Genomic DNA, 13,562 nt, shown 5'->3' with positions numbered 1-13,562 from the left:
AAACAAAAAACTCCAATTATAACAAATTGGAGAAAGTGTATTAAGCATGATACATAATATTGCTTTTCCATAGTCCCATACTTCCAGACACTAAGTACAGGTGCTTTTCGGATGACACCGATTTCAGTGTGTCGAGCTGTCAGCCATCGCCTTCCAATTTCCACGTGAAATGGGTGTGAAATTGATGAGCCTGTCACGAACCCTGCCCAAAGGCAATGCAAGAGGCCCGAACAAAGCACTGCGGGCAGGCCACCTGCCTGCTTTGGGCACCAGGGGAGAGGAGGAAATGCTTAGAGGTGGGATGGGCACATGCCACCCCAGGGAGAGGAGCCCATGCACGGGGCAGCACCCTGGTTATCAATCTCGCCCTTGCGTTTCCCTCCCCTCCTCTCCTCTCCCCGCTGAATGATGCGGCCTCCACTTGCACAGCTGCGAGTAGAAATCAAGTGAAACCAGGGGTTAAATTCGAACTCCGTACCGAGTCTCTGCTCTGCGGGTCTCCATTATCGAAGGCGACGGCATAACACGTCTAATAGACTCATCTGTGCTCGAGGATCGTCAGCAACCATGATCCATTTCACCCGAGATTCCATATTAAGTTGAATCCAGGCACAGGATATTGAGGAAGGGCACATTAAGAGTCACGACCGTTTCCCCCGAAATCTTATTGGTTGCACTATACTTGGATTTAATCTTTTGAAAGTCCAATAATTTTGTTGGGTGGGGGGGGGGGGGGCGGTCTCTCAAGTCCTTTAATTCTCCCTTGCACAATGCCCAATCGAAATTGAACTGCCACAGTTCCAAGGCCCAGAGAATGCACTCTCACAACTTCTTAGCAACATTCCACGGAGGGGTTCTCACATTACAACCCTACCTTTATTGTAAAACCCTCACCCTAAATCCCAACGCCTCGTGTGAGCTGCAAAAAATGTGTCGCTGTTGCTTCCACCATGGGGGTTGCTAAGCAACAGAACACAAAACGGCTGCCATGGAGCCTGTGTGCTCTTCTTTATATTCCTGAATTTCAATACAGGTGCCTGATACTCGAGACCTTGAAACCATTCTCCTCATTGAGGAAAAAGCACTGGAACAATTTGTGCTGTACTGTACCTTAAATTTGAGCTTGTCCAGTTTTGAAGCAAGTCTTATCGTGATCACCAAAAGGAGAGAGACTTGCTGCGTCTACTCGCTATCACCGTTACATACTAATTAAACAGCCATAACTAGCCAGTAATGGCACAGGCACTATGGAAGTAGTTGCTTTTGTCAAGCAGATATTGCATGCAGGGTAACGCCCCAGGGATCAGATAAGAGATCCCACACAAAAGAAAAACAGATGCTGTATCCTCAACTTTCTACCTCTGACCCTGACTGTATAATTGCTAATGTTATCAGAGACCAGCCAAACAAATAGTGTAATGATCTGAATGCACAGCAGATAATACAGAGCGAGGGCTAGCATTTGCCCTGGGAATCCACTCTTAGCCTTATCCTTGGGCTCACTGCATAACTGAAGCAAACACAGAATAAAACCCTCAGTTCTGATGAAAGGCTTTTAAACTTTAACTCTGCTTCGTTCTCCACAGATGCTGCCAGACCCGCTGAGTATTTCCAGCATTGTGTGTTTTGACTGTAGAATAGAACTCAGTCCACCCTGTTTCCCTGATCACATTTTCAGACCCGCATTAAGTCAGCGATAATGGTGAGTGATGACGATTGTGTGAGATTTTGAATCCTGGCCACAGCGGACTCGGGTTTAACCAGACGCTACAAAAGATTGAGGAGAGAGGGAGGCAAGGGCAACCTTTCAAGGTGTTGACCGTTGAACTGTGGATTGAGGTTTGTGTAGCAAAGGAGAGGTGTGGGAACATTTTTACTGAGGTGAATAGGCATCATTTTAGCCATGGACTGGGTTGAGGGAAAAAGAAATTCAAGGCCACATCCAATTTAAGTTAGAATGATGAAATAGAACCAAGTAAAAGAGTAAACTTAAAACTGTTTCAACACTATATTGACAATCATTGCAGAGCAGTTATAAACCCTCCTGATCTTGATATTTCTTTGGCCTTAAGTAAAGGCTTAGTAGCAGCAGCTAAATGCAGCATGGGAAATTTTCAACACTGATGCCAAACTCCTCTAAGTTATTAATTCTGTTGTCTTAACAGTAGGAAAAAAAGTGATTTCTGGTGCACAAAAATGTAGCCTCCAGTATTAACACGTGTCTGAAGGCACAAGCATTGCATTTTCAAACAGAGGACAGGCACTTGGGGAAAAAAAAGAAACATTGTGATGGTGCAACAAGCAGGCAAACGTCACAGCCTCGTCATCACCATTCTTATAAAAAATAAAATCATTGGTTGCACTCAATAAAGGAAATTATTTTACTTCACAAAGGGCAGATTAAAACCCATTACAGATCCAGAAGAACGTGTGCCGACTCTGCTGACCATCTTTTAATGAGTGATACTGGTTTGGGATATGCTGGTTATATTGTACCTCCGCTACAATCTGAAATTACTTTAGGTTATCACACCTTTCCTGTTTCCCAATTCTACTCTTGAATTTTAACCTGGAGCAATGGCCTGGCAATGTCAGCGTGTGATTATATCTGGTATGCAAGCTCACACCCATGGCTTACCACATAAGCGTGGTAAGCACTGTCAGGTTGCATTTTAAGATAATTACCAAAAAAAACTGGGAATGGGGGTTGGATGGGTTGGGGTATAGGTAGGCAAGGATTTATTTTTCAATGCTGCTCACTGTTGTGATGTGGGCGTCACAGGCAAGAGCAGTGGCCCATCCTTAACTGCTCTTAAAATGGTGGCAAGCCACCTTCTTGAACCGCTGCAGTCCTTGTGATGTAGCTATAGACACGGTGCTGTTAGGAGGGGAGTTCCAGGAGTTTGACCCAACAACAACGAAGGAACGGCGATATAGTTCCAAGGCCGGACGACGTGTGGCTTGGAGGGGAACTTGAAGGCAGTAGTGTTCTCGTGCGCCCGCTGTCCTTGTTCTTCTAGGTGGTAGAGGTCACAGGTTTGGCAGGTGCTGTCGAAGCAGTCTTGGTGAGCTGTTGGTTCAATATTTGAAGGGGAAACATTTGCAGTGCTCTGGAGGAGAGAACAGGAGAGGGGGACTAAGTGGGCAGCTCTTCCAGAGTTGGCATTCTATGGGCAGAATTTTACATCCCCGCGGGCAGGCACATGCATGCCCGACCCAATCGGGCATAAGATCGCGTGAGATGATTTTGGTCGAGAGTTGGCTGACGCGCACAAAAGCCAGAAGCACGCCCGCTGACAATTAAGAGGGCAATTAAGCCCATTAACGGCGCAACTGTCTGCGATTTTCCGTGGCCCGTCTAACCTTACAGTTGGTGGACAAGCGAATCAGCCAGGCGGCCTTTGCATTTTTCGTGAAACCCCATCCAAGGGCGGGGCGAAATCTCCTTTAGGAGATAAAATAAAAAGAACTATCTGGGGACAGCATTTTTATGGTATGCTTTCAGGCGCTTTAATGTGATGCATTGACACTTTTTTGCAGCTTTTTAGTGCTTCATTTCATCATTTGCAGGTCTGCAGCTCTCTGAGGCAGCTGTCTGCCTTCAGGGGGGCTCTCTCGAAGCGTCCACCTGCGCCCACGGTGATATCATTGCGTGCCCTCTTACCGCTCCCCACCCCGGCAGCGCTGAGCTTTTCTGCGTGTATTTCATGCTGGCTGGCCGTTAATTGGGGAAAATTCAGGCCAATGGGTTTATAATAACCTTACAAGCACCACCACTGCTAGCAGCCACAACATCCTTCGCCAGGTTGGAAGGTAAACAAGGCAGCTGTAATGCTTCCAGAATTGAAGAGAACCACTTCAAGGAGGTGGCTGCCCTTATGCCTCTCTACTGCCTGCTTTGGCTGATGGCAGTGGAACATTCAGCTCACCCATGTGGGCAGCAATGTTGTTTCCCTCTTGTTGGTTTGTACAGGCCAAGCCTGGCTCCTGGGCATAGTCTACAGGGTGACGTGAAAGTCAAAACGCAAGTGTATTTAATAGTCTTGCTGCTGACGATGTAGGATCTAGCTCACCATGTAAGTGGAACGTTTGGCTCACCGACAAAAAGGTTACGGTCACAAAAGCCTGACTTAAGCGTAAGTCTGATACTACAGGTGCTTACTGCATTGGGAAGAGTCCCATCAATGGCAGTCATGCGGGAGTATTCTGTCATCAATGGGCTTCCATTGGAGAAAAGACCTGACCTCCAAGCTCGTTTTAGAAACTGTGTCATCACTGCCTACTTTGTGAATGTGGAGTGGTGCTGGTTTTGTGGCCAGCACTGTGATGTTTAGTCTACACCTTGGTGCACAGGGATGCACGTTCTCTATTTTTAACAAGTACAGTAATGATAAATTGCCAAGATACAAAACGCAGGATTCGCCTTCACAAACTGGCCTACATTTAGTCCGGCCACAGATGGGGAAGTAAATGTGACAGGGGTCATGGAATTCATCAGAGCTTTTCCGGTTCTGAATAGTAGGATTTCCCTGGCCCTTGGTATGGAACAGTATAAATCTATTAACTTTGTGTGGGTATCTGAATTGAGTTTATGGACAGCATCCCTGGCACCAAGTTAAACAGGGTACAGTGAATGATTGCAAGTCAACAATTGTCACATACTCTCTACTACAATAGGCACTATTTGGAATCAATCTTTGTGCAATCCTTAATCGTCAGAAATATAAATTACCATTATCACTGTGAGCAGATTGCATAAGAACATTAAAACATTAATAGGAGTAGGCCATTCACACCCTCAAGTTTGCTCTGCCATTCAATAATATCATGATCTTCTACTTAACTCCATTTTCCCATCCAATCCTCATGTCCCTTGATTCCTATAATAACATAGAAGAACATTGCAAGCAATGATATCACAGCAGGGCAGAAATGTAGTTAAAAAGTTATCATGAACATTAAAATCTTAATTGTGGAGGGTTATATTTTCAAAAGAGGTGATGATTTCATCATCTAGATGAGACAAAGGGCTAACTAACACAGACACACGCCCTGTGTGCAATCTTTTCTGTTCCAGCTCCAGCCCCAGCCCCACGCCTTCTGAATTCTCTGCCTCATCAGTAAAGCTGTTACACATAGGCTGCAAACACACTGGCAAAGATCTCGTACAGAAGCACTATCAGACTGAAGCCCAGTGTTTAGTAAATAGGATGAAAGCATACAACAGCAAATGCAATATGCAGTTAGTGAGACGCAGGCAGCATAAGGCCCAGCTTTTTTCATCACTGAATGCTGAACAATACCTAGCCCTGCATCATGGTTTAAATTACTACTAATTTCATCTAGATTAGCACAAAATCAAGATACTTTTATGATACACAAAATAGCTTGTATGAGCATGACTATCAGATTACACAGAAGCAGCATTTTTAGCAAACCGGCTTTTTCTTTGCCCGTCCCTCAGATGCTGAGAAATGTCACAATACCATGGAGCCACAATCAAAGAAAAGATTCTGTCTATTGTGGGGGGTTCACAAAGCTCTTCACTGGACTTACCTTTCCTCATCCAAGAGATTTTCTTCCCGTCTCTCTTTCTCTCTCTCTCTCTCTCCCCCTTCACACCCACCCCCAATTAAACAAGTACAGTCAGCCTGGTCGAACGGGTGAATTTTGGTCAGGTTCCCTTGTGTTTGTATTTGCAGCCTGTGGAAGTCGCAAATAATTATTCCAGCACTGAGCAAAGTCTTGCAAATGATGAGCACGAGAGCTGCTTTCCTGCCTTGTGGTTGCAGAGCCTCCCCTGGTTGCTGCCTGCATCACACACATGACTAGAATAGTAATAAAGGCCACATTGGGGGCTGTGAGAGCCTACTGAGATTTCTCAGTTCCCCTTCTCTTAGCATGTCCCTATTGCCTTCATTGTTTGAATGCGTTCACTTGAAACAGCCTCGTCTGCGAATCCCATTCAACCCAAAACTCAAGCATCTGGCAAATGGGGGGGCAGAGTCTCCGAGTTCTCACAGCTTGCAGCCCTGCTTCTCTTCAAATCAAAGTCTTACAAGGCAGCCAGGCACAGCTTACACGAAAGGTTCTCAGCAGAATCTTTCCACCAGCTCGGCTTAAGTTCAGTTATGTTCTTGCCCGCGAAAGCATCCGCCAAAACATACATCATAAAACAGACATCCACACCTTTGGCCAAATCTCCCCTTTTTACGTCTTGCCAAAACATCAGGCTGGCACTAAATCGGGCTGATAAACTTTACCAGTTTACGCCCTCTGCTCACCAACCCCACCGCTCCCACCCCACCCAGGCAGGCAGCAAGAGTGACAATAAGCCTCACTGGCTTTAGAAATTTGTCTCAATAATTTACCTCTTCTGATTCGTTTTGCTTTAATTCTTCGTTTTAACTTTGCACTGATCCTTTTACCGCCCACTTCAACAATAATGGCTCAAAGGTAGGTTGGGCAGAGGCTCGGTGGAAGGTGGGAAATCAGCAATGATATTTCTCAAACAAAAAAGCCAAGCCTGCGATACAAGTGGTGCCATTTTCCCAGCCCCAGTTCTGCTGTAATATGCACAATGTGAGCATGATTAATACTGATTGCAAGATTTGGGGCTGAAGTTTAATCCATTCCTTTTCAAAGCTGCAGCAATAGCATTGTTTGTGCTAAACTAAAGCATCCTTTTGTTGTAGACTACAGACACCTTCAGCTTTCATAAGAATACAAATCACTCTCACCTTAATACTTTAATTAATATTAGTGTATATACTGGGAAAGGTGTTATTCTAAGCAGGTCATAGCTCGAGTTTGAAGAATCTATTTTGAAGAGCTTGCAGAGCTCTGACTCCTCAAATACTTCTGATCAGCCAATTTTTTCCAAAATTTCAAAGTGGAGGCTTACTGAATGCCTTAAAATCCATGAAAGCTCACCTCCAAAAGTTAGGCCTAATTCCTAACTGAACACCTCCAGATCCAGTTGCCCAATCTGGCATCAATTTTACCATCTAATCTACTCTTTTTATTGGCGCATGGGATGTGGGCTTCGTTGGAAGAGCCCCTGTTCATTGTCCATCCCCAGGTGGTGAGGAACTGTCTTCTTGAACCACTGCAGTCCATGTGATATAGGTGCACCCACATGCTGTTAGGGAGGGATTTCCAGGATTTTGGCCCAACACTAGTGAAGGAATGGCGACATAGTTCCAAGTCGGGATGGTGTGTGGCTCGAGGGGAACTTGTAGGTTGTTCCCATGCACCTGCTGCCCTTGTCCTTTTAGGCGGTAGAGTTTGTGGGTTCGGAAGGTTCTGTTGAAGGAGACTTGGTGAATTGTGACAGTGCAACTTGCAGATGGTGCACACAACTGCTAAAGGTAGACAGAGAAATTGTCTGGGAGTCTAGAACAAGGAGTCATATTAAAATGAGAACTAGGCCATTCAGAGGTGATGTCAGGAAACGCTTCTGCATACAAAGGATAGTGGAAATCTGCAACTGTCTCTCCAGAAAAGCTGTTGTTGCTGGGGTCAACTGAAAATTTGGCAAATGAGATGGATAGATTTTTGTTAGGTAAGGGATATGATTCTAAGGTGGGTAAAGACAGTTACGATACTGATCCAAGTGAATTGTAGAACAGGCTCATGTGACTGAATCACCTCCTCCTGTTCCTATGGGCACATGATCATCTCCCAGCTGCAGAGTCAGCCTCTAGCTATTGGTTACACTGATCGAACATAATTAAAGGACAGAAATTTAATGCAGTGGCAGGATCACAAGTACCTTCAAGGGAAGTTTAAAATAAATGAAAGTTAATTTGCACTCAGTCTTGTCCTGTTTTAGTTTCATGGAATGAGAAATTGGACAGATAAGTGGATTGAAAGATGTGCGAAGAGATAAAAAAAGATGCAATCATGAATGAATGGAAGAACACATAACATCCAAAAAGAGGGGTAGCTGGGACTGGGTTTGTGAGTCATGAAGGTGCACTTGCCTCATATACAAGGCGACCTAACTTGCTGCCAAGCTGACCTCAAAAGCAATGGTGAACAAGCTATTGGGTCTATGCCAGTAACTGAGGCTAGGCAGGAGGAGGTTGCTTGACATGGGACAGCAGCCAGTTGTCAAATAGGGCTTGACAGAAGCTAGAAACAAGAGAGTGGTTGGACTGGGGTCAATGGCTGTTTCTTTAGTTTTAGAAAGATTAACATGGGGTTAATGTCCAGAGGCTGGTTTCCCTGGCCAGAGAGTATAGAACTAGGGGGTCACAGTCTCAGGATAAGGGGTCGATCATTTAGGGCTGAGATGAGGAGAAATTTCCTCACTTGGAGGATTGTGAATCTTTGTTATTCTCTACCCTAGAGAGCTATGGATTTTTGAGCATTAAGGGAATAAAGAGATATGGGTTTAGGGCAGGAAAATTAAGTTGATGTAAAAGTTCAGCCGTGACCTTATGAATGGCAGAACTGCCTTGAGGGGCCATACTGGCTCCTCCTATTTCTTAAGTTCTTATCAGTATTTACTGAATCAACATTAACAATAAGGAATGCAACTTTGCTATAACAACCACCTATGCTCAAATGTAACATGCATGATGGATCAAAAGTTATATGTCACCAGAATTGCATGATAAAATAATGACTAATACTTAGTTCAGTTAGAAAGGGGTGTTTGAAAACCTTACCAAGAGGTTGCCATTCTTTCTATATGGTGATTAGACTGTGAATTAAAAAATAATTATTCCTCCTCAACAAATTGTGCCCTTAACAACAACTTATATTTATAAAGCACCTCACTCCTTGACATTCAATAGCATTGCCAATGCTGAATCCCCTGTTAACATCCTGGGGGTTACCACTGACCAGAAACTGAACTGGACTAGCCATGTAAATACTGTGGCTATAAGGGCAGGTCAGAGGCTAGGAATTGTGTGACGAGTAACTCACCTCCTGACTCCCCAAAGCCTGTCCACCATCTACAAGGCACAAGTCAGGAGTGTGATGGAATACTCCCCACTTGCCTGGATGAGTGTAGCTCGCACAACACTCAAGGAGTTTGACACCATCCAGGACAAAGCAGCCCACTTGATTGACACCCCATTCACAAACATTCACTCCCTCCACCACCGATGCACAGTAGCAGCAGCGTGTGCCATCTACAAGATGCATTGCAAGGACTCACCAAGGCTCCTTAGACAGCACCTTCCAAACCCACGACCACTACCATCTAGAAAGACAAGGGCAGCAGATAGATGGGAACACCACCACCTGGAAGATCCCCTCCAAGCCAGTCATCATCGTGACTGTGAAATATATCACCGTCCCTTCACTGTCACTGGGTCAAAATCCTGGAACTTCCTCCCTGACAGCACTGTGGGTATACCTACACCACATGGACTGCAGCGGTTCAAGAAGGCAGCTCACCACCACCTTCTCAAGGGCAACTAGGGATGGGAAATAAATGCTGGCCCAGCCAGCAAAGCCTACATCGTGTGAATGGATAAGAAAAAGAAAACCTTCAAGTTAAATGTCTCAAGATACTTCATTGGAGCATCAAACAAAATTTGACAGTGAGCCACTTGAGAAGATATTAGATAAAAACAAAATACTGCGGATGCTGGAAATCTGAAACAAAAACAAAAATAGCTAGAAAAACTCAGCAGGTCTGACAGCCTCTGCGGAGAGGGATACAGCTAACGTTTCAAGTCCGTACGACTCTTCATCAGAACTGAAGATATTAGGACAGGTGACCAAAAGTTTGGGCAAAGAGGGAGGTAGGTTTTAAGGAGCATCTTAAAGGAGGTAAGAGGTGTAGGGAGACAAAACCGTTTAGAGATGGAATTCCAGAGCTTAGAGCCTCAGCAGCTGAAAGCATGGCCGCTTGTAGTGGAGCAAAAAAAAAATCAGGAATGGACAAACGGCCAGAATTTGAGGAGTGCAGCAATCTCAGGATTGCAGGCTAGAGGAAATTACAGAGATAAGGTGGTGGCGTCAGCCCATGAAGAGATTTGAAAACAAGGAGGAGGCGTTGCTTAACCAGGAGCCAATGTAGGTCAACAAGCACAGGGCTGATGGGTGAGTGGCACTTGTTATAATTCTGCTGGGTGCACAGAGCCACATTAGTTGCAGGAAGTAGCTTTGTTACATTTTACAGCAGTACCACTTCTACAAAAGAGAAAACAGTTGTGTACATTCCAGCGTGTAACTGAACATTATACCATTCAAAGAACAGGCCAAATATAAAATACATTGATGTTTTTTTACAATCATTCATGCTTCACATGCACCTAATTCTGAATGATTTTTGTTCTGTTTGCTGATGTGTTGTGACCAGACAATCTTGTTTCTGTTCCCTCGCCAACACAAACAATGCAACTTTTTGATTACCAATGCCAAGCTTTAAAAGTGCTCCAACAGTTTGTAGTTTGGCTCTGTAGAACACTGAAACAGTTCAATATTTTATAGTTCTTTTTAAAAGAAAGACCATACCTGACTTATCTCCATTGTGGAGAATGGACAAGATTCACCACAAGTATAAAGGAGCACAACAGATGAAGTAACTACAGGAGCATGTTTCCACTATGCACCCTGCAATCACTTCCCTATAGGCACCCAGCCAGAAATGTCTGTCTGATCAGTGGTGACACTAAACTGCTAGACTGCAGTAACTATTTGTTACAGTACCTTGATGATGCAGCGCTTAACAATTAACATGTCACCATATCTTTACCCAGATATCCAAGGCCTTGTGAATGACTTCTTCCTTTTTAATACCTGTCGGTGCCTGGACTGTGACAGGCTGCAGGGTAGTAGGCACAGCAGTTTGAATACATAGGGTGTGTGAAAGTATGTGTGTAGCTGCAAGTACTCAATATTCAAATGATGATGCACTTCCTCTGGTATGTGTGTCTCTTTCCTGCTGATCTCTTCTTGCATGCTGCATGACAACGTGTAGCACAGAAGAGGAACAGTTGCTTTGAAGTGAAGCTGAAGCAAGTTTGTGAGTACTCCAAGGCATAATGACTAAAACCATGATGCATCTTCTTTGATTAGCTGAACTTTGCTTAAGGAAGCAAAGATTTTGCATTTATATAGTACTCTTCAGAAGCTCAAAGGTATCCCAAAGCCACTGAATGAGCCACTATTATACTGTAGGAAATGCTGCAGCCAATTTGCAAACAGCAAGCTCCCACAAACAGCAATGAGATAATAACCAGATAATCTGCTTTTGTGATATTGGTTGAAAAATAAATATTGGCCAGGACACTGGGGACAACTGACTTCCAAAGGGACTCGAAACATAAACTCCGTTTCTCTCTCCACAGATGCTGCCAGTCCAGCTGGGTTTTTCCAGCACTTTGTTTTTATTTCACTGGAAAGAACTTTGTTTCACTTCGAAATAATACCATGGACCCTTTTAGGCTCAGTTGAGAGGGCCAAGGGGGATTTAATGTCTCATCCGAAAGATGGCACCTCCAACAGCGTAGCTCCCCCTCAGTACTGCACTGAATCGTCAGTCTAGATTTTGCGCTCAAGTTTCTTGAGTGGGACCCGCACCCAAAACCTTCTGGCTCTGAGGTGAGCTCTAATACAAAGCTATGAATGAACATTAATCCAAATCTTCCATTAAGTTACAGTTCGCAAAGCCACTCTTGCTTGTGCATCTTTCATCCTTTCTTCCTCAGGACTCAGTACATCCATTGTGCACGCACAAGCAGGGGGAATAAGTTGCTCGTTATGAAAATGTTTGGGTGGATAGGTAGAAACGTGGAGCTCACTGGGCAAAGTCACTAAATACAGTACCGTGGTGCAGGGCTACACCGATTTAGTTTCAATTGTGAGTGGTAGCTCAGGCAGCAATCTGGATCTTGCAAATCCACCTCAGGCTAAGGCCCCGGGGCAAATAAAACCAGCCAAGGCTCCTGCCGATAATCCCCATTGCGTGTCCCTGGGTGTGCGCTGATGTCAGGGGAGAGGCTAATTCAGGCGCTGCTGTGATCCCACTCCACCATGGGTGAACATCAAAACTCCCACATGTGGATTCAGCGTGAAACTCAGGCACTTGATGGTGTTACCAGCTGCTGCGGTAACCCACTCCAAGGTGTACTGGCGCCTTCAAAAGTAGAATGGCGGAAGAGGGCTGGAGCTCAGGATGGCTCAAAACAAAAAAGCCAACCAAAAATCAAGTTACAGGTTGTAGCGGTTAAGCACATTGTAACAGAAGCAGATCATTCAGGAGACCATGTGTTGACACTGAACCAGCCCCACCCTTGCTATGTTAATTGTCACTACCTGCATGCCATCAGCAACTGCAGATTTACACGGGCAAAAGTGACAAGACATACAAAAGTGAACACTGCAGGGAGCAAATTAACCACGTACACTTCTAAATGCACATCCCTTCAAATACTGCCGCTAAAAAAAAACCTTTGCAAATTACAGCAAATATTCACTTGATTTAAACAACACCTCGATTTTAAAATTCTCAAATTGTTTCCAAATCCTTCCATGGCCTTGCCCCTCTCTATCTCTAATCTCCTCCAGCCCTACAACCCTCCGAGATATGCATGCTCCTCTAAATCCACCCTCTTGAGCATCCCAGATTTCAGCTGCTCCCCCATTGGAGGCCATCTGCCTTCAGCTGCCAAGGCCCTAAGCTCTAGAATTCCCCCATACTGCACCTCTTTGTTTCTCTACCTCACTTTCCTCCTTTAAGACACTCCTTAAAACCTAACTCTTTGACCAAACTTTTGATCATCTGCCCTAATATCACCTTATGTGGCTTGTGTCATATTTGTTTTATACATCTATAAGCACCTAATGATGTTTCATTACGTCAAAGGTGCTTTGCAAATACATATTGTTGTTACTTAAAGAAGGAGCCTGCATTTTTATAGCAGCTTTTCACACAGGACCTCCCAAAACACTTTAGAGCCAGCTCAGACTTTTGAAATGTCGGCACTGTTGCAATGTTTGAAATGAAGCAGTCAATTTGTACGTACTAAGGTCCCACAAACAGCAATGGGTTAAAAAGACAAGGTCCCTGTGCTTTTTATCCCCCCCAAGTGTCGGTTGCTTTTATGTCCCAAACGGAGCCCTGGAATCTTTACATCCACCCAAGAGGGCAGATGGACCTCAGCTGAACCATGATGTCTCAACCAAAATACAGCACCTTGGACTCCCTCAGACTGCATTGGCGTATTAACCTAGATTAGTCGCTGCATGGAGTTGGTCTTGAACCTGAACCCACAGCCTTCCAAGCCAAACAATTGAAAAATTTACTAAAAAAAACAATGTTTAGACCTGGACTATTAATTGTTAAATCTCTTCCTGTTTCAACGACTAGCATATTATTTGTAATGTTTATCATCTTTAAAAGAAAACGTTTAGTCATTTAGTAGTACAGAGCTTGAGTATTGCTGGAAAAAGAGACATGTCAAAGCTTTTTGTCTTGCACTCATCAGGACACTTCACAAAAATACCAATATAAGGGGAAAACAACAATTTATACTGTATGAAGAGAGTGTGCTGATTGGTTGGCAGGTGGACTCTGATTGGCATAGGCGTTGGCT

General features: G+C 44.4%; 1 protein-coding gene across 7 annotated transcripts in view; it reads right to left on the bottom strand.

Moving 5' to 3' along the window:
• LOC121288138 (neuronal-specific septin-3-like) overlaps window positions 1-13,562 on the bottom strand; it is a 362,756-nt gene that overhangs the window by 133,094 nt on the left and 216,100 nt on the right. The window contains exon 1 of one of the 7 annotated variants that reach the window (XM_041206511.1): window positions 10,721-10,820. The exons of 3 other annotated variants lie outside the window; for them this stretch is intronic. Coding sequence is in view for 1 of the 4 variants with exons in the window: in XM_041206509.1 (XP_041062443.1) it covers window positions 5,557-5,566 (10 nt within the window). In the remaining 3 variants the exon portion in view is untranslated. Of the gene's footprint in view, window positions 1-5,556; window positions 5,582-10,479; window positions 10,558-10,674; window positions 10,821-13,562 lie in introns of those variants that run through there. 3 more of the 7 variants (XM_041206513.1, XM_041206512.1, XM_041206509.1) reach the window with 3 other exon arrangements.

The sequence above is a fragment of the Carcharodon carcharias genome, chromosome 15 (genome assembly GCF_017639515.1).
Source record: "Carcharodon carcharias isolate sCarCar2 chromosome 15, sCarCar2.pri, whole genome shotgun sequence".
In the NCBI taxonomy this organism is placed as follows: domain Eukaryota; kingdom Metazoa; phylum Chordata; class Chondrichthyes; order Lamniformes; family Lamnidae; genus Carcharodon; species Carcharodon carcharias.
Note: the sequence above shows the minus strand (reverse complement) of the source record. Positions and strands in the feature narration are given on the sequence as shown.